The sequence below is a fragment of the Centruroides vittatus genome, unplaced genomic scaffold (genome assembly GCF_030686945.1).
Source record: "Centruroides vittatus isolate TY-2023 unplaced genomic scaffold, ASM3068694v2 contig_18, whole genome shotgun sequence".
Lineage (NCBI taxonomy): Eukaryota > Metazoa > Arthropoda > Arachnida > Scorpiones > Buthidae > Centruroides > Centruroides vittatus.
Window position 1 is genome coordinate 7,359,556 of NW_027121101.1, and position 24,570 is coordinate 7,384,125.

Consider the following 24,570-nt stretch of genomic DNA (forward strand, 5'->3'; position numbering starts at 1 on the left):
GTTTCAAATCAAACAGGTTCTCTACCAATTTCCTGACAAACGATTGATGTAATTGAGTCAATCTAGAGTTACTTGGGAGATTGAGTATCAAGTTCATGATTTCCTTCAAAAGATAAAACTCAATTGTTTCGGAAAATCGAAACTCGTAGCGCTACGATAAAGAAAAGTAATTATTTGCATATATCCAGACACCGAAGAGTGAAGTCGACTGCAGTATGCAAACTCATACATGACCAATAGCACAAGTTTTAAGCCATAAAATCTTATTTTTAAATAAATAAAAAACAGAACAACTGGTAAAATTTAAATTTGACTTTTATTGATTAATTGTTTTAATTAATAATCATAATCAACTAATTGATGAATTAAAACTTGACGTAATTGTCAAGAAAGGGCTACTTCCATTCGACCACTACATATATGATGGAAGGCAGTGTCACAGGATTATTAAAATCCAAAACTAACGTCTAACGTGCTGACGTGATACGTAAAACGTGACACACGAAGTGGTAATGGTAAGACAGCCAATACGTGTTCAAATTTCCTCCTGATCTCGGTGATCACACCTTACCCCAAAATATATTATCGTGCGCATAACGTACATCTAAACGCTTTGACCACAGGACTGACTAACGATATACGATTAACTGAAGACAATCAAAGAAATAATACTCGTCCATGGGTCCCGTTTAAATACTGCGTATATCTCGCAACAAAACGCAAATAATCGGACGAGACGGCCAAAGGGTCCTCTTCTCGGATAAAGAAATATACGATTAAAAAAGTTATATAAAAAAAGGTTATGTTCCCTAAAATTAAGGAATGATTATGAAAATTAAGCGATGAGAAAATCATAGGGGAAACTGGTCCGATAACAACGCAACGAACGCATACAGGCACGCACGCACCGACACGGGAACGGGAGTTTTTGGATTAATACTTCTTGCTGCGCAGGTTCCTCGCAATGCCAACGCACGCACGCATTGCAAGACGCACGAACGGGTTCGGTAAGCCGACTTTCTAGTCGGCATCGGGCTCTTTCATACGGGTGGAGGTCCACGAACGTAACGCAAATGAGGAGTCAGGGAGAAGTTGAGATTGTTGACCAAATCGCAACATCGTGGCTCCAGTAGACAGGCTAGACAATACAACAACACCAGGGCCAACTGGATGGGAATTGCAAATCGTATAATCCTCCAAAATCTCTTAGTGGGTCCGGGCTGCTCCGTGTGAACCGGTGCACAACTGAAAAGAGAAATTACACAAAAGGTGAGAGAGTAAGATAAGCTCGGAGGTAAGAGATAACATTTAATCCGCCGAGGGAAATAACATAAGGGTTTTACGACTACATTCATTCATTAGCAATTAGCCGAAAAGCAACAAAATGTACAGATTCCGTCACCAGTTTCTGGGATGAGTAGGCGTCGGCATCCATTAAGATCGCGAGACGATAGAAGCAATGAGGCAATTTCGATTCGTGGGCCAGACTCCCCCACTTGACTTATAGCGCGTTTACGCGACTGATAAAGGAACGGGGGACCCGAAAATCCCTCGGTGCACGACCCATTGGCATCGAACTTGCCGTCGAGCTTTCAAATGGCCACATCATGCTAATCGCTGACAATTGTCATGTTGGATGCGATCCTTCGACCCGTTGGAGGCGACAACACCGGGAACTGGTCGAACCGTTTCCTTACCTGACATCTCTGACGTATATTTTAGATTGAAGATCAGCCACACGTTCTGCTAATTTCTTCCACGGTTCACCGGTACCCAATAAATCTTTAACTTCTGCCAGCATCGTCCTCAATTTATCCAACTGTTTCTCTGCCGATTCTACTATCTCCTTATTCACCTAGGGAATAACAAAAGCCCGTGACCCACATTTATCTACATTTATTCGTTTAATTTATTAACTCGGAAAGGTCACGATTTGACATCGGACCGCAACTTAAATTTATTCAGAAGTTTATACCTCAGAAGATCGTGTGGCTTCCAAGGTTTTCTGTAATTGTTGACACAATACATCGCAATTATTCCATTTCTGATACAACTGTTGCAGGTCGGTCAAGTGTGTTCCATTCCTGCAACAAAAAGACCAGGGTGAGCAAAATACGCCATCTAGTGATAAACTCTTAAACTATTCCGGTAAAATTTTGACGGCGAAGTATTTTAATCAATCTCGCTTAAATCGACATCGATGACTTATGGAGAGTCGGACGGATGAATATCCAACTGGTGTGAATATTAATAGCTTCATTATAAAGGCCGTCTGACGTCATTTGATGAATGACGAATGTCGACGGACCTGGCAGGGGTCCAGATGTGTCCCTGCTGATCTCAAACATGCTAGGGAAAGAAGTGAGGAAAAACCAATAACCATCCCATCCAACTAGGAATAAAAAATGTGTGTATATATGTATGTTGTCGAATCGTAGATAATTACAATTATATAATAATAGTAATAATAATAAAACAACCCAAATCATTTAACTTTCAGAGGCTATCTCGCGGACGTCGGAGATGGCATTACTTTCATTTTTATCGTCTTTTCTAACAAAAACCTAACTTTTTACTTTTCTAAAATGATTTAAAGGATTACGACCTAAACAGAGGATTAAAATGAATTTTTTCGGATACGAAACTGAATTTAATCCTATAAAAACACGCGTACACAGTGGAGAGTGCGGGTTCAACGTCCTACACATAAAAAGTAAAGCCACCTACTGGTACTGTTCACCCCTCTCCGCACGGGATCTTTTCCCCTAATCTGTCCAAGTCATCAATTCTTGATGGGACCGATGACTTTAACGGCGAGCGACGATTTATGACCGAACACAGACAAGAGGGAGAAACAGGGGACAGTACAATAAGCCGCAAGAGTGAGGGGAGGGGAGGCCCGCATCTCACCTGCCGTAAAGAAAATTCTCATTAAATAACGCACCGGACCCCTTACCCTTTATCGAAAAAAAGGCAAACCTTCCCTCTAGACAATTACCTCCTACCAATGCCAACAGATGAAGAAAGTTTTCAGGATATTCAGATTAGAAAAAACAAAAACTTACTCTTCGTAGATATCTTCCCATCTTTGGTACAGTTTGTTGAAATGTTCCTTAAGTGGACAAGTCATAAGGTCCGCCTCAGACATTAATCGAACGATGCGTTTGCTAACCTCTAACAGAGAGTCTTTAGTCTCCTGAAGTGTCGAACGTGACATCTGTTAAGAAAAAAAAATTCTTTCATTTGTGATGTTAGTCATTTCGTCCGTTACCAAAGACACTTAATACTATAGTAATGCAAAATAACAAGGTGTTACTTGCATAATGTCAAAGCTTATTTAAACTACGGCATTATGTTTTCAATAATAAGCAGGATTTCGCAACAAACCGCTCCGCCCAAAACATCCTAAACGGCGGAAGAGAAGGGGGAAAAATTAGCAGGATGCGCTTTTCAGAACTGGTCAATAAGAACTCATACATATTTAGAACCCTAACCCATATATCCCAGATAGTTGTCCAACTTAATCCTGTATATTGTGATCGATGATTCTCCGCCCAAATCTTGGAAGAGCTATTTAAATTTATCGACGCCCCACTTAATAAATAATAATAATTACAAACACTTCGTATATTAACCCGGGTATTAATGCCAATTTTCTGTAAGCAAGCCGAGGGCAATAAGAGGGATGTTTTCGATTTTTTCTGCCTGCAAAACTTTTGTTGCACGATCCATTTTAATTTTCCGAAATTAATATTTATTAAATGCCTCTTCAACATTCCAAAATCGTGCAAAAAACAGAGACAGACAGACAGAGGAAGCAAATCATAAAAATATGACTTAAAATAACCGGACATGATCGTAGACTTCGCACCTGAGTTGTCCACAGAATCGCCATGGAAAATTCATGCGTTGCCTCAGGGATGTGATGACAGGTCAAACATCGGACGGTAGAAGAGAGGGGAGATTCCCTAAGTGAATTTGTCACTGGCCTCTTTTCCAGCCTTATCTCGCTTCGGGGTGCTTTGGACACACTACGGTCCGGCTCGATTCTACAATTACCTCGCGTGGACCGGTCGGAATACCAAAATCTAACGAAAACTCTATACAAATATTTACTTTTGGGTTGGCATGGCAGCCAGACTAGAATTTACATCGTAGTGAGATGATGGGGAAAAATATTGAGCAAGAATCTCACCTGTAGTGCAGCTATTCGCTCTTGTAATATATCGAGGGTAGTATTACGCTGAAAAGGGGTAGTAGTTAACTGGGATATCTTCTCGGCTAATTCGTTTAATGATTTTTGAATGGCCACATATTCAGCAGACAACTGTCGATCACAATTACTTTTCTGTTTCAAAGCCACCGACTGTTGCAGAGATTTCCATTCTTCGATTAAGTCTGAAAGATAAATTTACTATATGAATAAATCGAAGACTGCAGAGTGAAATCTGAAAGTATTAATTCGGTTAGGTTAACTTTCTGTAGACTCTATAAAGTTTTAGTTACAATTATGAATTCATTTATCTCAATTCCTGACTAATGTTCAATAGCTAGATTTTATTTCTTGCAATCTACTAAAATAAATCAAAACTTAATAGATAAGCTTTTACAGCTGCGCAACAATAGATTGAAAATCACTATCTAAGAATCAAAGTCTAAATATTCAATAGAATTTAAGCATAGTTCTACGGTTGCTTTTATTAATTAAAACTATATTCACAACAATTACTTTCATTTTTCAAGATTTCTTTATGTATTATTTTGTTATATATTTAATTAAAGAAAATATTACAGGTGGAAAAAATCATTAACTCTAAACTTGAACAAAAAATAATTCATATACGTTGCGAATAGTTAAATATGTACGAATGAAGCAAAGCATTCGTAGCTTGATAGTGCTAATGGCATGAATAATTTTCCTAATGGATCTAACGAATAATTTTCTATTGACTAATTAGATTAACCTGGCAAGAACAATGAAACGAAGAAACAATTCAAGAAATAAAAGTAATAAAACAATCTTAGAAATAAGTTTATACATGAAAAACAACGTAACATGCATAAATATCACTATTCACTTGTGATCAAGAGGGTGTGCGCTCTTCATTAAAATTAATGGCAGATTGAAAGGAGATTCGCGATTCGCTGTGATTGACTGAAAATGACATAGTAGCAGATTTTTTTTTTAAAGAATAAAGTTATAATTTTCTGGTAAAATAAAATAAGTCTTAATGCAATCATTTTGGCTATAAAATATAATAAATTATTAAATTTTTATATTAAGAAGATTGATTCACATTGAAAAATTAGTACATTATACCATAAGCAGTAATTAAAAAAGCAGCATTATACTATCCAATACACTATATCTATCCAGCCTAAATACTTTTTCATTTTACTTTACCTCCCAATTCTTATTTTAAAGATTCATCAAAATTACAGAAGCATAGTAATTGGTGTGAAAGCAAATTACATACAACAAATTTTTCTTGGCATTCAAAATATAAATAAAATTCGAAAAAAGTCAAATTTATATATATATTTTTAAAAAAACCTCAAATTTGTTTTAAACTAATGCAACCAATTTTAAGATTTAGAGTTTGAAATTTTGGTTTTATGTAAAGTTTCATGCTTTATAATTTAATGTAATCAGGGCCATCGACAGCTTGTATGGAACCCAGGGCCTTTTTGAACAAATGAAATACGTAGAATAAGACATTTTTTTATTAGTGAAGAAACAAAGACTATTTTCTGTTAGTAAAAATAACTGGATAGGAATCACTATGAGCTCCTAACTTTTCCCCAGGCCCAGGAAAAATAATTCTCAGCTCCCTCTCGACGGCCCTGGATGTAATATATCATTTTTCTGCGATTTCCGATTAAGACAAGTTTATTTTTTAAAGGACTTATTTCCTAACTACACCATTGATGGAAGAAACATCACGCGTTGCATAACCAAATTATAGAACTTGTACTCTTGGAGTTCTACACGGACAACACAATTGGTTCGAATCTTCTGTACGTGATAATTTACATCAAACAGAACCAGTGAGAAATTGCATAGCTATTTATATATTTTCTCCGATTATTTGCATAACATCACGAGCAAGCGAATTTGCATTACTACACGTTTTCACTAGCATTTGGAGATAGGTGCAGATAATGAACTAAACAATAGCGTTATTGATGAACTCTATTAAAGTTCGTTAATAATATGCTAAATAAATATAATTAAAATACCAACGGGTTTTAAACCATTATTTACAGCTATTCGGAACAGATACGTTTTCTTTATCTTTATAGTATTAAAAAAATTCAGTTAATTTTGCGTTTTAATGAGAAATTAGCAATTAAAAAAACAGAAAATTACTGCAATGTTTTCAATGCAATAATATGCATTTAAACATTTTTCATTCCGAATTTAATTACCTTTTAAAGTTGCTTTAAACGAAAACCATAATAGATCAACTAATTTCAATATTGTAGTCCCACCCAAAAGATCTCACTCTAAGAGTCAGAAGCGATTTTAAGATGTAGTGTACAGTACACAAGAATAAACAATGAAATTAATTATATAATAACTAATTTTTAATTGAAATTTACTAAGTAGAAAATTTCGGAAAAATCCCCAAGTAGCTCGAACTATTTTGGGAATGTAATTGCCATTTATAAATTATTGACATTTTAAAATAAAAATAGGCTTTAAAAATTTTCTGCACAAATAAAATTCTTCGTATTGCTGGATTATTTCAATAATGTTGTTCTAAACAGTACGTCTACAACATAATACGGCACTTATTAGATATCGTAAGCAATACAGAAATACTATAAAATTCGTTAGAACTGTTAATTATAATATAATATGTAGTATTCTGAACGTCTTATAAAATTTATTACGAGTAGTAGTTTTCTCGATATTTTTAACCACTGCATGAAATTAACATTAAAAATGCAAATAAATTCTAATAATGATTAAAACCAGAAGAGTATAATGAAATTTCGACTAGAGAATTCAATTAAATAATTAAGATAATTATTTACGATAATCAGTTTAGATAAAGACAATTACTTTCCAATTTATATTGAATTACAGTATACCCTAGGTTAAATTTTTCCTATACTACAGTATCAAAAGAATTCTTTTGTAAAACTAAGATTCTGTTCAATATCAAACAGGGCGCTAACTTTACTTCATTTTTTTTCTAATTAACGCTTTCCACAATTTCATGAAATTATAATCTACATGTTAATTATAATGAAAATTTTAAAGATATTTTTATTTTATTTAAATGGCTTGCATCTTTGAAAGTAAAATATTGTTGTATTAAAAATGGATATATGTATAAAAAGGCTTTCATTAATCCACAATTTAAAAATAAATAAGTAAATCAATAAATAAACAATTTTAAAACAAAATTAAAATAGAATTTCAATAAATATTGCGAAAACTTAATGTCATAATCAAACCAAAACCCTGTCTTTCAAGCTGAACATCTCTACCAAAAAAATGAAAATTTAGGGGAGACCGGGGCAACTTCGGCATATTAAGAATAAGTTAAATTTTGTGCAATAAATACTGCTGTAAACTGAAATAAAAGCATTGTTTATTGTCTACCAGAATGTAACCTTACCATACAACTGGTTAAAATCAGTTTGGAAATAAAAATAATTATAATAATAACAACTTTATAGAGAGATAGCGATTGCCGAAGTTGCCCCTTATACCAGGGGCAACTTCGGCAACAGTAATGGAGCAAGACAGGGAGGTATATAAATTTGTGTTATTAACGATGTATACGTTGGAAATCACTATTAAAACAAAGAAATACTCTTCCAAAGACCTATTTAATATTATAACAACGAAATACAAGATCAAAGGCATATTTAAGTAAAGAAAATGTAAAAACAAAATTAATTACGAAAAAAATGAAACAGATAAAAAATGAAAACATTATAATACAAGTTAAAAGCAATATAAAGTAAAATGAATTAGTGAACTCAAATAAACAGTAGAAATGAAATATGCTTAACAGCAAATTGTTTAAGATAGGCAACGCTGCCGAAGATGCCCCAATAGTGACGATTTAGAAACATTAAGTGGAACCCTGAGAATAGGGTACTAAGCCATGATCTGGTCACGTAAATAAGTTAATGTTTTATCCTTCTAACAGGAAAAGCAACTTTCGTTATTATGGAATTATAACAAAACATGCCAATTCCATATAAATGGAAGCAAAATATTACATGAAATTGAATGAAAATGACAATTTACTTGTTAATTCAACTGCGCTTGTTGGAGAAAAATACAAACACCCCACTCAACAAGCCACCAATAAAACTCAACTGCCTAACCTATAAAGAGAGTCTCCTTTTATTTTGTTTCTAAAAAAATGCGATTGACAAACTTGCCCCGTATGCCGAAGTTGCCCCGGTCTCCCCTAATTAACGATGACAATGTAGAAATGAATTTCTTTTATTTAAATGTAAATTTAGAATAGCATATATATAAAACCAATATTGTGTAATATAAAAATAAAATATTCGTAAATAGATGCTCGGATAATTCAATTATAATTTACAATAGATTAATAAATCATTAATAAAGAAATGAAGAGTCCTAATTAATGTTTTCTTCATAAGTGACTTTATACAAATATATACTGATGAAATAGATGTATGCTACTCTAATAAATACATTAAATAAAAATTATACATCTAAGTAATCAATTAAAATGTAATTTAGTCTTATTAATTTAGGAATTATTAACGAACTTTTCGAGAATACTCAGATATATAATTCCTAAATTTTATTTTATCCGTCTACAAAACAATAAGTTTAAATGGAATATCTAACAGAAAATTCTCCGAATAAATAATAAAAATCTATGTAGAAATGGAATATGGTTTTATGATTTACAAACTTTTATTTAAATTAGGGATAATCCATAAATATCTGTGCAATTTAATATAATATATGTATACACACACATTACACACACACACCCTCATACACACAGTTTTGAACTCTTAAAAAAAAAATTAAAACACTTTTTTCATACAGTGACATGGATAAAACTATCCAAACTAACTTTCACGTTATACAGTCTAACTATATTGACATTTTACCTTAAAAGTCAAGTTATTAAAAAAGAATAGCTGACTCCAGAAATGTATTTTTATATTAAAAAAACAATTTCTGGCAAAGTGCATTTTTTGCAGAGAAGGCTATCGCATCGTATATTGAATGAACACACGAACTGAAATGTTTCTTACAGTATGTAGAGTATCAATTTTTTTTTAAAACAAAATCGCCAATTTAAATGGTTCTTCTTGGATTTAATAGTAATAATCTTCATTTTCTATTATTATTATTAAATAATGTATTTATTTCATATTACAGTAATCCCCGCTAACTCGGAAAATAGAGGGTAAAGGTCGCCGGAGTTAGCCTATGTTTTCTTCGATGACGTGGAAAACGATAAGGTTATACAATATAGTAATTTATTACCATTAGCTCTACATAGAAATTTTACAGCTTCAATAAGTTGTACTGCTGAACTTATTAATAGAGGAAATGAGCTCAAAAAATTTCATGACAGTACAGTATACTGTACAGCAATGTACAGTCTTTAGTAACTTACCACCTACAGTAATATAGCGCACGGTATCGCAGACTTTCGGATACCAAAAACACTCGTTAATTATAATTTCGTTATAATTTTTCTATTGTTAGGAAATTTTAAATTATTGTACAATTTTTCAACTTTCCAACAAGCCTTTAATCCCTTTAAGGTATGTGTATTAAATACGTAAAATATTATTACAATGAAAGGGTTATCACACACATGAAACTATTAATGTCTTATATAGCCCTAAAATGCATTTCGGCCCTGATGTAAATGGCCCTCTTCAGTTAGATGAACATTTAATATGAGGCGAACATTATCCTAAAGAATTTATTACAAGACTCACACTTACAAAACGTTAAAATTATAAATTATTAACAATCAAAATGTTTAAAACAGTACACTTAGCTATCGACAGCTTTACAAAAGAACTGTGAACATCTTGACAACATATTGTACAACACGGTGGAATATCTAAAAGGGGTGTAGTTTCACAGATATTGCCTTTCATTGTAATAATATTCTACATATGAGTAATAAAGTATATTTGTATTAAATTTCCAACTTTAATTATATTATTTTATTCATACTTATACATCATAACATTTTGACCTATCTTGCAGATTTCAAGTTCATTATTAATATATGTTTTTAAAAACATACTATTTAATGCACTTTCTTAAATTTTAACGAGAGAAAACAAAGATAATTTTTTCCTGAACTATTCTATATAATCATTACAAAATACACTTATAAATAAAAGCACAAAAACAACATTAATAAAGTCTGCTTTGGACTTTCCCTTAATCCATTTACATATCTAATCTTTAAAACAAAAAATTTAAATAAATACAACACGAATTAAATAGTGAAAAATGATATATTACTCTTTTTTGATTTATTATAATCTTTTCTATTGATTTAGAAAGTTCAAAACTAAAGAATGTAATCAAAAAGTCGGGTTTCATTATCTTTAATATATAACGATAAATCTATTAGTTCAATTATTAACCATGATAAAATGTATATTTTATATCGAATATATATTTACTAAATGATAAAATATTTCTGGGTTATTAATTTATAGTTCAAAGTAGCATATTTACAATAAACGAACATTTATTTATTGTGACAGCGTCACAACGCCGGGCTGCAATTTTTAATTTATTGTAGTTAATTTAAAATATACGCTCTCCACCTCAAATTAGTAGTGGCTTCCCCTGTACATCATACTTTTCCTTTAACAATAGTCGTGCCGATCATTTATCTAACACCTTTCAGGGGAAATTTTTTGAATTGAAATAACGTGACTTCCAGTTTGCATTGGAAGTTCTTATATACTTAATCAGGACCTCTTGCCTCTAAGGTTCCCATATCTGGTCTCGTCTTCCATCTATCTAACTCCTTTCTCGAGATTAAGGAGAGACAGACGGACGAACGGATGGACGACAGTGGGAATTTATGTCTACAGTTTTTTCAAATTGCAACCCAATAAAAATAATAATATATTTATTTAAAAATGCTTATTTTAAATATTTTTATATGAAAATTTCTTTACAATCATTTTATATTATAACAAATTAGGATAAACTGTTTAGAAATCGTATATATCATGGTTATGATTAAAATAGTTACTATATTAATTTTATTTGTATTTAAATTAAGAAGAAGAATGGAAGATAAAATAATGATGTAATATTTCATTACATCATCAAGGTGAATAGGTACTTTATTATCAAATTATTCAATAAAGCAAGCTGTAAGCAATTTAAAAATAAATAAATAAATACATAAAAGAATATCAAAATCAAGTTTACGTTAAAAACAAAGGGGAGTAACCAATTATGTTCTAATATTATACTTCTTAGAAAAATCAAACAAACAGTTTTGCAATCAAGGCATGTTTCCTCAGGTTGTGCAACTTTCAATGATTTAAAAAATATTGCAGCATAACTTTCCACTATTTTATTTACTAACAAATTAATTTCTTCTATTAGAAATATAAATATAATATATACACAACTTTTTAATAAATTTATTACATAAAAATATTTATTAAAAATATAATGTGCCAAATCATAATTAAATCTGGAAATAGATTATTATTCATTTAATAAATTCACCTAAAATTTAGTTCTTCCTGATGGTTCCAGAACAGAGTAATCACTGCTCATTATATAAATATTTGAAATTTACTTTTTTACAATGTTCTGTAAAGTCAAATGTTTTAAGACATAATTCTAATCAATTATTTAGATATGAAAAAATTATTATTTGATATTTCCAATGAATTGTCCATATTATTATTATTATTATTAAATTAATTACAACATTGGTATGTTATACATTTAATGGAAAAATTTTAGTTCAATATTTAAGCGATAGGTGGCAGCACATTACAAATGAATAAAAAGTACAGTAAAATAAATTTTATATACTGTATACAGAATTACATTACATACAAGAATATATTAATAATTTTACATAAGTAGCCTGTAGCCATATTTATTGTTAATATTTTTAATTAATTAGAAATATTGAGTAAAATCATTATAAATTTTCTCATTACATTAATTACTTTTACATTAATTAAACAAATTCTAAAAACTAAATTATATCATGTTTGGAATCAATCAAGTAATCCCACTACTTTTTTGCAAATCATTTTGCACTTAGTCAAATACATATAACTTCAGAATGAATTTATGAGAAAAATCATCATCATCTACAAAATTTTAAATATTTCAAAAATTCAGTAAATTGAAACATTTATAGTTAGAACTATTTAATATAAATCAATATCAATAAAATTAATGCTTTAATTTTTAATTAATTTTATTATATTCAAAACATTTTAATTTAGAATTTTACAAAGTTAACAGATACTGTGGCTCTAAAGCTTCTTTACATAGATAATACAGTGTTTCTCAAACAATGGGGAGATGCCTCTAGTGCAATGGTATTCAAACATTTTAACAGTGCGACCCCAAGGTAATTTTCCACAAACCCAGTTGGGGTCGCGACCCATAGATTGAATACCACTGCTCTAGTAGATTCAGAAGAAATATTCATTGTACTTTTTGCTATCAAATACAAATTCCATATGAACTCAATACTGTATCTACTAGTTCCAATACAATATAGCTTTAAAAACACTCAATATGTTTACTTCATTAACAATGTTACATTAAGTTATCATTGTGGTATGCTGCACTGTAGTCATACATCAATAAAATTTGATTTCATTTAGGGATAAGTATCTATGTGCTATTTTATTTTAGTTTGAAATATAATTGTTTACTATCAAGAAATAATGATAAAATCTTAGTTATATTGTAATAAAATACATTCCAAAAGAACTATAAGTAGGGAGTATAAGTCATTTAGCATGTTTTTACAAAAGAAAGAGTAACTTTAATAATCACTACATTAATACTTCTACTGTAATAATATAAGTTTAGAGGTTCAAGGAAAACTGAACAGAGGATGAGCTGTATAAACTTTTGAATCCACTTGCATGTTTTTTGTAGTGATATGCACAACTTTATACTGTGCATACATCCTGCAATGGATCTCACTAAGTCTAATTCTTTTGGCTGTCAAAAATTAAACAGATCAATATTTGATTCTGGTGCAGTTTGATATGAGACACACCATTTTGTAAACCACAAAGTGGACACAAATCCACCTGGCAGGGATGGATAATGATACATGGCTGCATACATCTGTATTTGTTCAATATTATCAGTCTCAACCTTGAACACTTATTTTTCTTTAATAGTGCTGCTGACCTTATTTATTGAACCTGTCATACATAGTGCTATTAATGCCTATTATACATGGAGCCTCACAATAAAGCTTCAATTCAATCCATTACATTTTTATTTGACTTTTAATTTAAAACCAACAGCAAAATTATTATAATTTTCTGAGTTTGCATTATTGTTGTTATTAAATTTTGAATTTAGAGATTAATTTGTAAGAGCAAAATTTTTCAAAATATGGGAATGAACTAACAACCAGAAATGACTAAAACTTTTCCAATATTTCGAATTATTTTATATATAAATTATAAGCTTTCATTAATACTATAATGTAATATTTACAATATCACTTTCTATCTTCTACAGGAAGATGTTTAAAAAAAAGTTAAGACTGCAAAAATCAATTAGGAAAATTTTTATTTAGTTTGTTGCTAATACTTAAAAGCTATTACTGCTCAAATCCTAGAAATATAATTCATTGGGAATATATTTGTTATATCATATTTTTCAAGCTTAAAGGTTGAAACTGATGATGTTTAGTACACTTTACGTGTTTTCAGAAGTCAGTACGATGAGTTTAGGAGTTTCTCCAAAATAAACATTCTGTGGATTTTTGAAAATCATTTAACTAGGTAATAACTAATTAATGTGCAAATAGCCTTTACTAATTACATTATAATCTTTACATACTGTAATGCTCATCTATATTATAAAACTTTTATCAATGCCCCTAATTTGTTTCAATTTCTTGCAAATATAATAAAATTTATCAAAACAAAACACTTAAATTGCTTAAAAGTATAGAAAATTATAATTAATATTATGAACAAGAATGTAATACAAGGGTCATTCACAGAAATTAGGTAAAAACAAAAACAAACAAGAACTGTTTCATTAGAAATATTTTATTAAATATTTCTAATGAAAGAGTTCTTGTTTGTTTTTGTTTATACAAAACTTGTTTGTTTTGAAATATACAAAAACATTTTTCTATGTAATTTCTGCTTACTGAAGTATTTATCCATGGAATCAATTGAACATGTTTTCTTTTACTATGCTATTATTAAATTTTTTCCTATTCAAAACTCCCAAAGCACAAAAAGAAATAAAAGTCACCAAGTGCTAAATATGGATGGTGATCAGAGACATCCTATCTGTATTATTCCAGTAATTTTTGTTAAAGTGACATGAGATATGGCTTTTATCCTGCAAGGAAATCATTCATTGAGACAACAAATCCTCATTTTGTTTTATAAAACTCTTTCAGACAATCACAAACATCCAAAAATCCTCATCTATCATAAAACAAACCAATTTATGAACTTATTTGTGGATAAGAGTTGTTTCAATTTTTTAAGCAATAGAGGTGCAGTTTTCTATCACATAAAAGCTCGTTTGTTTTCTAGTATGCTACCATATGAACTACACATCATATCTCCAATGACAATGCACTCTATAAACTTGCATCCTTCCTATTGGTATTCATGAGAAACTACAGGAATATCTATTTCTTTATTCAAATGTTTGTAACTATGTTGGAGATGAATCATCTGGTACAAACTGTTCAGAAATAGAAATAATAATGAACAATTCAAAATTTTTATTCTACAAAACATTTGGGAAAATAACTGATTCTTTGATTCTTTTTTTTTTTATATATATATATACACACATATATATTTATTTACACACACACACACACACACACACACACACACACACACACACACAATGTATTATTGTAAGAATTTCACATTTGGAAAAAGATTCAATTAATGACATATTCAATAGTATACAACAATATGTTAACAAATGTATGAATGTGAAATCCGCAAATATGCGAAAAAATGTAGCGCAACTTTTTTCCGAGAGATTGTAAACATCCACTGATAGAAAAACTATTGAATAGTTTTGGGTCTGATGTCACCCCAATTGTCAGCAATCTGATGGGAAAGTTGACACATAAGGTGTCAGAAAATGTGTTGTATTCGTCAACACGGATGATCACGTGACCCCTTTCCCACGACAATCAAACAAAAGCTTGAGCCCCCAGAAGCTCAGGGTGATCCAAAGGAAGTTATACTTGTCAAAGTGATACATTCGTCTCACGACTCAACGAAAGGAGAAGACTCCGATAAAAGACAGATGACGGCTTTCAACTTCCATACAGCTTGCCATATCATCTAGGACAGGGATGGCAAACCTTTTTGAGTCTGCGTGCCATATTATAAGCATACTTAGCTTTAAAGATGTTAATGCGTGCCAATGTATTAGACTTCGAATAATGATAGTTAAAGAAATTAAACAAATATGCTTTAATTCAGATAGGATGATTGTAAAAGACAGAAATCATATGATACATTATGTGCCAGATGATTTCTCTTATATGCCACTTTGGGCACGTGTGCCATAGGTTCGCCACCCCTGGTCTAGGACTTCAATTCCTACAAACTGATCGATGCATTCCATTCGTTTCCTCACAGAGGTATTTTGTTATCCAATTGTGAACTCTCTCAGCAACGGGAATAGGCTTAGCCTAGAGCGGGCTTTTTGTATATATTTAATATTTAAGTGCATTTAACCGCGTTAGCTTTGTAGACTTTTTGTATGTTAACTTTAGAAATTAATAAATGCTTAATTATTTTATTTAACCTGTCTCTTGTCATTCCCAACCACCTGTTGACTGGCTGACCTATAAACAGCCATCCAAAATGACAACGTGGGCGAGTTTTACCAACTCGACGTGTAAGTGGCAATTAGGGTATTGACCCTGTGCCCTCGTATTCTCACATGAATATATGCAAGCAAATACACAAATACACAATGAAATCATGACGCAATAAATACAATATTTCACTAAACTTTTTCTTGTCTTTGTGACCAGTTCTATAACATGGCATTTCAAAATTATTTCTGAATGACACACTACACAAATTGAAAATCTTATCATAAAAAAAAAAACAAAACAAAAACTCATTACATTTATCTGCTTTCAGTAAATTTTAGATAAGTCAGAAAACATTGATAATTTTATCTATGTAGTCAGTAGAGAAATTTAACTTCTAAAGACTGTCAGACTGTCTCCAGATTATTAATTATAGCATCAAGTTTTGAAAGAGGAAAAAAAAACCAATAATATTTGTCATGATATTTTGAGATTTGTTTCTGTACTTTTGTTAACATGAAACAATTAACAGAATAATCATTAAATTAAAAGAAATAGAATGTTTAAAAAAAAAAAAATTAGAATAAAACGTCTTTTATTTAAATTTTAAAAAAAGTCCAAAATAGTGTTTATATTGCAGGCACTTCAAAAGAAAATGAATTCAGATTTGTTTCAGCATCATAACTATATATTTCTAATCCAAAATTATCATTTATTAAATGTAAAACTTCATTGATAACTTTTTGTATGTAGCCATTTTACAAAACATTAAATAATGAACAGTACTTAGCAGTAAATATGATAATTTTCTTCATTAAAACACTTCCTACATCAACTATAGATGAATCTAAGCTATCCAGCTCCATAGAATAACATGAAAAATGAACAAGTGAGACTCATCCTGTCTTTTAGAAGACTGGCTTGATGAGCAAGGCTTGTCTGTAGACTGGAAAGTTTTAATAAATAAAACCAAAAAAGATCTACATTCAGAATAATAAGCTAACTTATTTAAAAATAAATATATAATTTTGGAACATCTTAATATATGTTGAACAAATATTGTTATTGTATTAATGTTTTCTTTAAAGAAAGGTTCAAATAAGATGAATATTTCCAAACTAGAACATTGCACTGCAATTAAATTCTTTAAAACTAATATCAAAAAGATGCTATGAAGAATTGATAAAATGTATATGAAGTTACATCAAGCCAGTTTCAAACAAAATTTTAATCCAAGAAGTCAAACAGGGAGAAAATTTATTTGAATATGATCCAAAATCAATAATCATGTAATCAATTAATATAATATGGTTCTGATGTTAAAAAATGTCACAATATAAGTCGGTAAAAAGTGTCATATCACATGCCATTTTTATATAAAAGGTCAATAAATTTATTTAAATATTAATGAATCTGTGTCTGTTATTTAAAACCAAACTTTTCTATTACTTAGAGATTGTCATAAATAAAATTAGAAATAATTAAAAAAAAATAAAATATAGTACATATTATGTCTAAATTTTCAGCTCCTAACAGAACAAAATATTAGTAAGACTTAACATGTTTGTGACTGTCATTGTGTCAATAGGTAAAATGTTCTCCAATTTCATTCTCAATTAGGCAAGTTATTGTATGCAATAGTCAAGTTATAATATTTATTCTTCAGCCAGTTTCATAATAAAAACTTACTTTTGAAAAAATAAATCTACAAGAGTTATCTCTTAGTTGGTATATGAAACAACTCTGTTTTTATCTTGTTGAACTATTTAAACAGATGCTGATAATGTCTGGCATGAATCAATCAGATCAAAAGTTTTATCATCATTCAGCAATAAAAAAAAACCATTAAATAGCTGAAACAATTGCAATATATACAACTCCTAGACAAAAAATTAGAATATTCACCTAACTGAAAGTTTAGTGTACATTTTCTTATGAACAACACAGAGTACAAAACTTTTTTCAACACTACATAAACAATGTATATGTATATTTATTATACTCATTAATTAGATAAATTAACTCAAAAGTTTTTTTTATGAATGGAAATGAAATGACAAAAAAATAGAACATTTTGACTGTGACAAAAAATTAGATTATTAGCTAAATGTGGGTTAAATATAGGAAATACAATAAAATAAACTTAATATTTTGTGGTGTTGTCATTTTTCGTAATTATTGTTTGCAATCTGTTGGGCATGGATGGTGTGGTTTAATGCTTCACATTCATTTCTGGTGATGCAATTCCAAATGTGTTGAATGCACATCATTAGTTCCTCTGTAGAAGCTGGGTACTGTTCATTAAGTTGCTGTTTCATGACTCCTCACAAATTTTCAATAGGGTTTAAGTCTGGGGAATTGCTTGGCCAAGGCAGGATTGCAATCTGTTGTTCTTGTAACCAACATATCGTTGACTTCGCAGTATGAGAGGATGCCCTGTCTTGTTGAAATAGAAATGTTTCCTCAACTAAACCTTCTGCCGATGGTATCATAAATGTCTCTAAGATGTCTTGATATGTCTGTGCATTGACACATTCCCGAAGAATGCACAGTTGTCCCATGCCATTCAAACTTGTGCATCCCCAGATCATGACAGACGATGCAAACTTTATGGATCTCTTCATACAGTCCTTTTTGAAGGCCTCTTAGGTTGTTCTCCATACACGTGGGACTTGGTCACCACAGGAGAGACAAAACAGGGAATTGTCACTGAAGAGAATGTGGGTAACAAGACGACCGAATTATTCCAGTCATCTTGTTCCCCCCCATGAGCCTCTCTCTGCACCATCTGACATGTGCTTTTTGTTATTTTTTCGTTAGAGATGGCTTTGTCTTGGGAACACGGCAGTTGAAGTGCAAGTTGCGCAACCTTTGTCATGTGGTTTGGCTACTAATGTTCACTCCAGTTGTTCTCCATTGTGCATGCAAGAGTTTAATGCTCTTAAAGAGGTTTTGCATGACAATACTTCTCAAGTTTCTCTCATCCCTCACAGTCGTTGCTCATTTATGTCCATATTTCTGGCATTTGTTAGTTAAAACTTGAATACGGTTTTGTTGTTTCAGTATTCTAGAGATTGTTGACTGAGAGCACTTTACATAATTCGAAATTTCTTCCTGCTTTGTGCAAGGCTGTGATAGTATCTTTAGTTCTGTCACTAATGTCGCATTTATGCCCCATGTTGTACTGTTATACCTGTCTCCTCAGCAATATGCAAATTTGAATTGCAATTTAGTTTTTTTTATGGCTGTTTGTCTGGCTGTTTTTGCTAATATTCTAATTTTTTGTCACGGTCAATGTGTTCTATTTTTTTTGTCATTTCATTTCCATTCATGAAAAAAACTTTTGAGTTAATTTGTCTGATTAATGGGTATAATAAATATACATATACATTGTTTATGTAGTGTTGAAAAAAGTTTTGTACTCTGTGTTGTTCATAAGAAAATGTACACTAAACTTTCAGTTAGGTGAATATTCTAATTTTTTGTCTAGGAGTTGTATATTTTAGAAATGATTATATATAATATGTGCCAGTACATTACATCCTTTTCCATTAAATAACTGTTTCAACCATAAAAACTGAAATTCTGAAGAGGAATTAAAAAAAAAAAAAAAAAATCACTGGATATTTAATTGGAGATAATTATCTTTGCAGTATTTGGCATTTTAAGATTAAAGACGAATTTCATTATTTAGAGATTAATCTCTAAATAATTCGTCTTTAATCTTACCATTGAAAAAACATGCCTCATCAAGTTGTGTCAAGTATGTACACAAGATAAACACTGCAAAACACATTATCATCATCAAGTACACAAAGTTTATGCAGGCTTTTCTGTGAAAGTGTTTCAACAAAATATCACCAATAAAGCCAATCTGCACAGTGAGGTGTATAACCAAAATAATTAACTTACATGAACCTTTAACCGCTGCATAATACAAATTCTCACTTAGAAATCAAACATTTTCTTAATCCCTTCCAGGTTCTTCTGGACATTCAAATTTTACATCATTCAACTAGCTTCAGAAAATTTTTATGTATGTATTCGTTTATAAGATCCAGCTCATTTTTTCCTGAGGAAGAACCCGGAAGGGGTTAAGAAAATGTTTGATTTCTAAGTGAGAATTCGTATTACACAGCAGTTAAAGGTTCACGTAAGTTAATTATTTTGATCACCAATGAACATTATTTGCAAGAGTTTTAATGACATTGTTTCAATTATTTTGTATTATTTTTCTCCAAATAAATATTCTATTCTCTGGTATCATAGCTTCTTTTTTTCAATCATATTTCAAATACAAACTACCTATTATTTACATCTGTTTGCTACAAATATGTTTGTCTCTGACACTAAAAACAAGATAAATACTTCTGGTAACAGATTTCCAAGTATAATTCAATGCATGTTTAGCAGTCAACATGTCAAAAAGCATGAATATGAAAAAGATTATTTGTGCTTCTCTAAATTCAATCAATTGAATTAAAAAGTCAAATACAACAGAATTATTATCATCCAAGGTAATGCAGATTGATGCTATTTCAGATAACTGAAGACTAGAATAAAATGGTTGGCCATGGCCATTTCGAATAATTAAAAAATTACGAATTCAACAGATTTACCTAATATCATGTTTTAAGATTCTTTTTATACCTTAGTGAATTTAATCATGTATAAAAATATTTTTACATTTATTTATTATACAGCTCATTTCAAGAATCTTATGTGGCTATAAAAATGAATAGTAGCAGGGTCCAGTCTATTTACTTATAGAAGAGAACAGATTGTTTGTTAAATGTGCCACAAGGTACATTACCAAAAAGAGACTCTTGAATTTTATAAAACTTCCAGAACTCAACTGAATACTGCATATTTATTGTCTGACCAAGATATATGAAATGATATGTACAGTACAGTTAATACATACAATAGTTTTAAGAATAAAAATGTGTATTATTATAATTAATTTTAATATAAATGGTTTATCTAAAATTGAAGTTAAATGATACAAACAATTATTTATTGTGACATTGTCACAATGTCAGGCTGAAATTTTTAACTAATTTAATTTAATTTACCTCAAATTAGTAGTGCCTTGCCTCTGTACATCATACTTTTCCTGTTAGCAAGAGAGTCATGCTAGTCATTATCTAATTCCTTTCAGGGAAAAATTTCTGAATTGAAATAATGTGACTTCTGGTTCAAACCAAAAGTTTGTATATAGTTAAGTTAATCAGGACCTCCTCCCCCTAAGGTTTTCATATCTGGTCTCATTTTTCATCTATCTAACTCTGTTCTCAAGATTAAGGAAAGACGATAGTGGGAATTTATAGGTCTACAATTTTTTCAAATTGCAACCCAAAAACAGAACAGTTTGTAATATATGTTAGCATTTTAAACTTTCATTAAAAAAGTTTTTATAGCTTGTTTTATAGCAGTTCCTCCCTTCTTTGATGCAATGTTCTGCAATCACTTTAGCATCATTTTTCACAGGTGATCTGTCTTGGATGTGTCAGGATATATACCTCATCACCTGGCTGACCTCACAATGAGCATGAATAAAAGAACCTTATAAATAACGTTATGAAGAGCATATTTACATAAAAGGACTTTTAGTAGCCATAAGACAAAAGGTCAAAAAAGTCACCTCAGCATAGTCACAAGTACTAAAGTATTTATATGCATAAATAACAGAACTTTTATAAATTATGAGACATAGTGTATTTATTTACAGGTTTATTTCAGATAATGCAAACCTTAGATAATCAAGGCACTCCTATACAATATATCAAGTTCAGTTTGTGTGTGTGTGTAAATATCATTGTAAATTCACAAAAAATCAAATTGTGTTTAATATTAATTATAAAAATGAAAATATTCTTCTAAAAGAGAAATTCATTCATGAAGCAAGCACTATTTAACACTACATTAAATTTTATAATTTAAAGAACATTTTTCTAAATATTTTTCCAGATAATTTTAGGTATCTAATGAAATAAATATAAGACTAACTCAATAAAATTAATTTTAAAAACTGCTGAATTTTTTCATTTAATATATATGCTTATATTAATAATTTTTTTTAAAAATAAAAACAAAATTTTTTAATTCCTACTGGAAGTAACAATATTTCTATTTCTATAAAACAGAGAAATTTCATATTAAAATATTTACTTACTTGTTAATTGATTAAAATCTTCATTTCCTATTGTTTTGTCACTTTTAGTCAAGTGATCTGATATTACTTGTAGGCAATTCAAGTGTGTTTCACAAGTTGCATAAAGTTCAGCCTGTAATTTGTATATAATTGTAACTATCAACATGTTAATTTATCCTAATATTCAAACTAATCAAAACTTTTTCAATTTTTTATTAATTTATTCATAATGGTATAGCATGAATGAATAAATTACCATTACTAAGTTTAGTAGTATCTTAACAATTTTATACTAATTACAATTCAGAGAAAATAATATAAAAGAAAAACCTATTAATTTTGATATAGGTTATCTATTGAAAAAACATTTATAATAAAGTATTCATTTGAAAATCTGCAGATTTGATATACTGTATTTCCTTGATTCTAAGACACTGATTTTTGAAATTGACTGTTCTGGAGGAAAAATTATATATTATGCTAAAGATTTTTGTTAGCTGAACACTTTCTAGATTTCCAGTAGATTTAAATAAATTAGGCATCACTAGATAAAATTTGGGCTGCAGATGTGCAATAAGTTATCTTCTGAAAGGATCATCAAATACAAAAACATATCAAATTCCAAAATTCAGAAATTTTCCTACCATTTTATATAGTCAATAAGAAACTTTTTGCAATATTGAAAGTTTAATGGTTGAATGGTTAAAAGGTCAAGGCAGTAATTTTCAACTGGAGTACTGTGGCACACTAGGATGCTGCAAAACATAGTGCTTAACAGCACACCATAACACTTTTGTGTGTATTAATAAAAGTATGAACAGCACAATAATTCTAATTGGTAAAGTAGTAGGGACAACAAAAAAAAAAAAATTTACCAAGATGGAGTACCACTATTAGACAAAAGTTGAAAAACACTAAGGTTAAGGGTGTCATCCCTACTGTTCTGGAGGAAATGGAAATCTGGAACAAATCTGGGCATCACACAGCAGAAAGGTACTTTATGAAAGAATGTATGACCCCGATAAAAAACTCTGCCTGATAATTTTTTGCACTGTGTCCACTGATCATTTTATAGTAACTTTCCTCTCCTATCTTTGCTCACAGACAGCTTTACTTTGTTATGAGTCATTCATAGTTCTTTGATTGCTTATGGATATTCATCAAGAGCCAACTTACCAGGACTTCAGTTATATTGCATTTACTATCTTAAATATGGTATACAAAGAAATTTTGTAATATATTTTTTATACAGTAGTTGGTATTGGAAGAGAATATGTTTTGAGCTTCCAATGTCTTATCCCATAGTGGACTAGTCAATTTTATTACATTTTGATAAACATCACTTAGAAAAACAAACAAACAACTTGACATCTAAATGCTAATTACAGCAATAAAATGAACAAATAAACTTTAATGCTTGAACTTTTTCAGCTATCTTTCAGAGGCCCTCATCAGGAATGTATGAAAAACAAAAGAAACAGTTCTATCTTTTGAAAATTTCTATCTGTTGAATATAGCTGTGTTCCAATTTTTAAATGATGTCCGATACAAAAATCGTTACGCTTACAACATATAAATTAATTATTTTAAATAAAGCTATAAATAAATTCATTATTATTATTATATATTATATGGCATTGTAAAAGTTAATCCGATGTTTTAACCTATAAACGATGTTCGATACGGAAATTGTTTCCTTTACATTGCAGAAAGATAAATACATAATTACACATACAAAAAGATTATTGTTGTGCTTTGTGGCATTGTAAATAATACTTCCATGATTGTGGAACTGGAATACAGTCAGAGTTAATGCAACCTCCCTTCATGCCCTCTATATAAATCTCAAGAGTCTCCAACAAACTTAAGTTGTGTCAGTCAAAGGCCCTGTGTAAAGAAGTAGCTTCATCCCAACATGGAGAAACCCCGGGTTCAGTAGCATACTGGGCTAGTGCAGTATTTTATTTCCCCTTGGACACATCATATTTGTGGTCATGTATTTTGGCCTCAAGTTATCTGTACATGGATCCGATGTATGTTATACATCTATTGAAACACTCATCCTGCAATGAAATGCAACACACTCCTGGCACTTTCTTGAGCATTAAAGTTTATTTGTTCATTTTATTGCTGAAATTAGCATTTAGATATCAAGTTGTTTGTTTAATATTGTTCCAGTTTGTGTGCGCCAGTATTTTTGTCTAGAAAAACAATGCAAATTCCATGAAATAGGCAATGTTCAGCAACTGTATTTGCATGCTCTTTTGCATATACAATAACTTTTCTTATAACGTTGCATCATAATGTTGTTAGGAAGAAACTAAATGATAAAAATAAATGTTCATTACCAGCAAAACTCAT

General features: G+C 30.4%; 1 protein-coding gene across 1 annotated transcript in view; it reads right to left on the bottom strand.

Moving 5' to 3' along the window:
• Nucleotides 1-297: 297 nt before the first annotated feature.
• LOC136969648 (uncharacterized) overlaps nt 298-24,570 on the bottom strand; it is a 128,638-nt gene continuing 104,365 nt past the window's right edge. Inside the window, exons 14-19 of the mRNA XM_067263919.1 lie at nt 22,231-22,342; nt 4,196-4,398; nt 3,066-3,217; nt 1,976-2,084; nt 1,698-1,855; nt 298-1,245 (exon numbers count right to left, since the gene is read on the bottom strand). Coding sequence (XP_067120020.1) covers nt 1,041-1,245; nt 1,698-1,855; nt 1,976-2,084; nt 3,066-3,217; nt 4,196-4,398; nt 22,231-22,342 — 939 coding nt within the window. The 3' untranslated portion in view covers nt 298-1,040. The remainder of the gene's footprint in view (nt 1,246-1,697; nt 1,856-1,975; nt 2,085-3,065; nt 3,218-4,195; nt 4,399-22,230; nt 22,343-24,570) is intronic.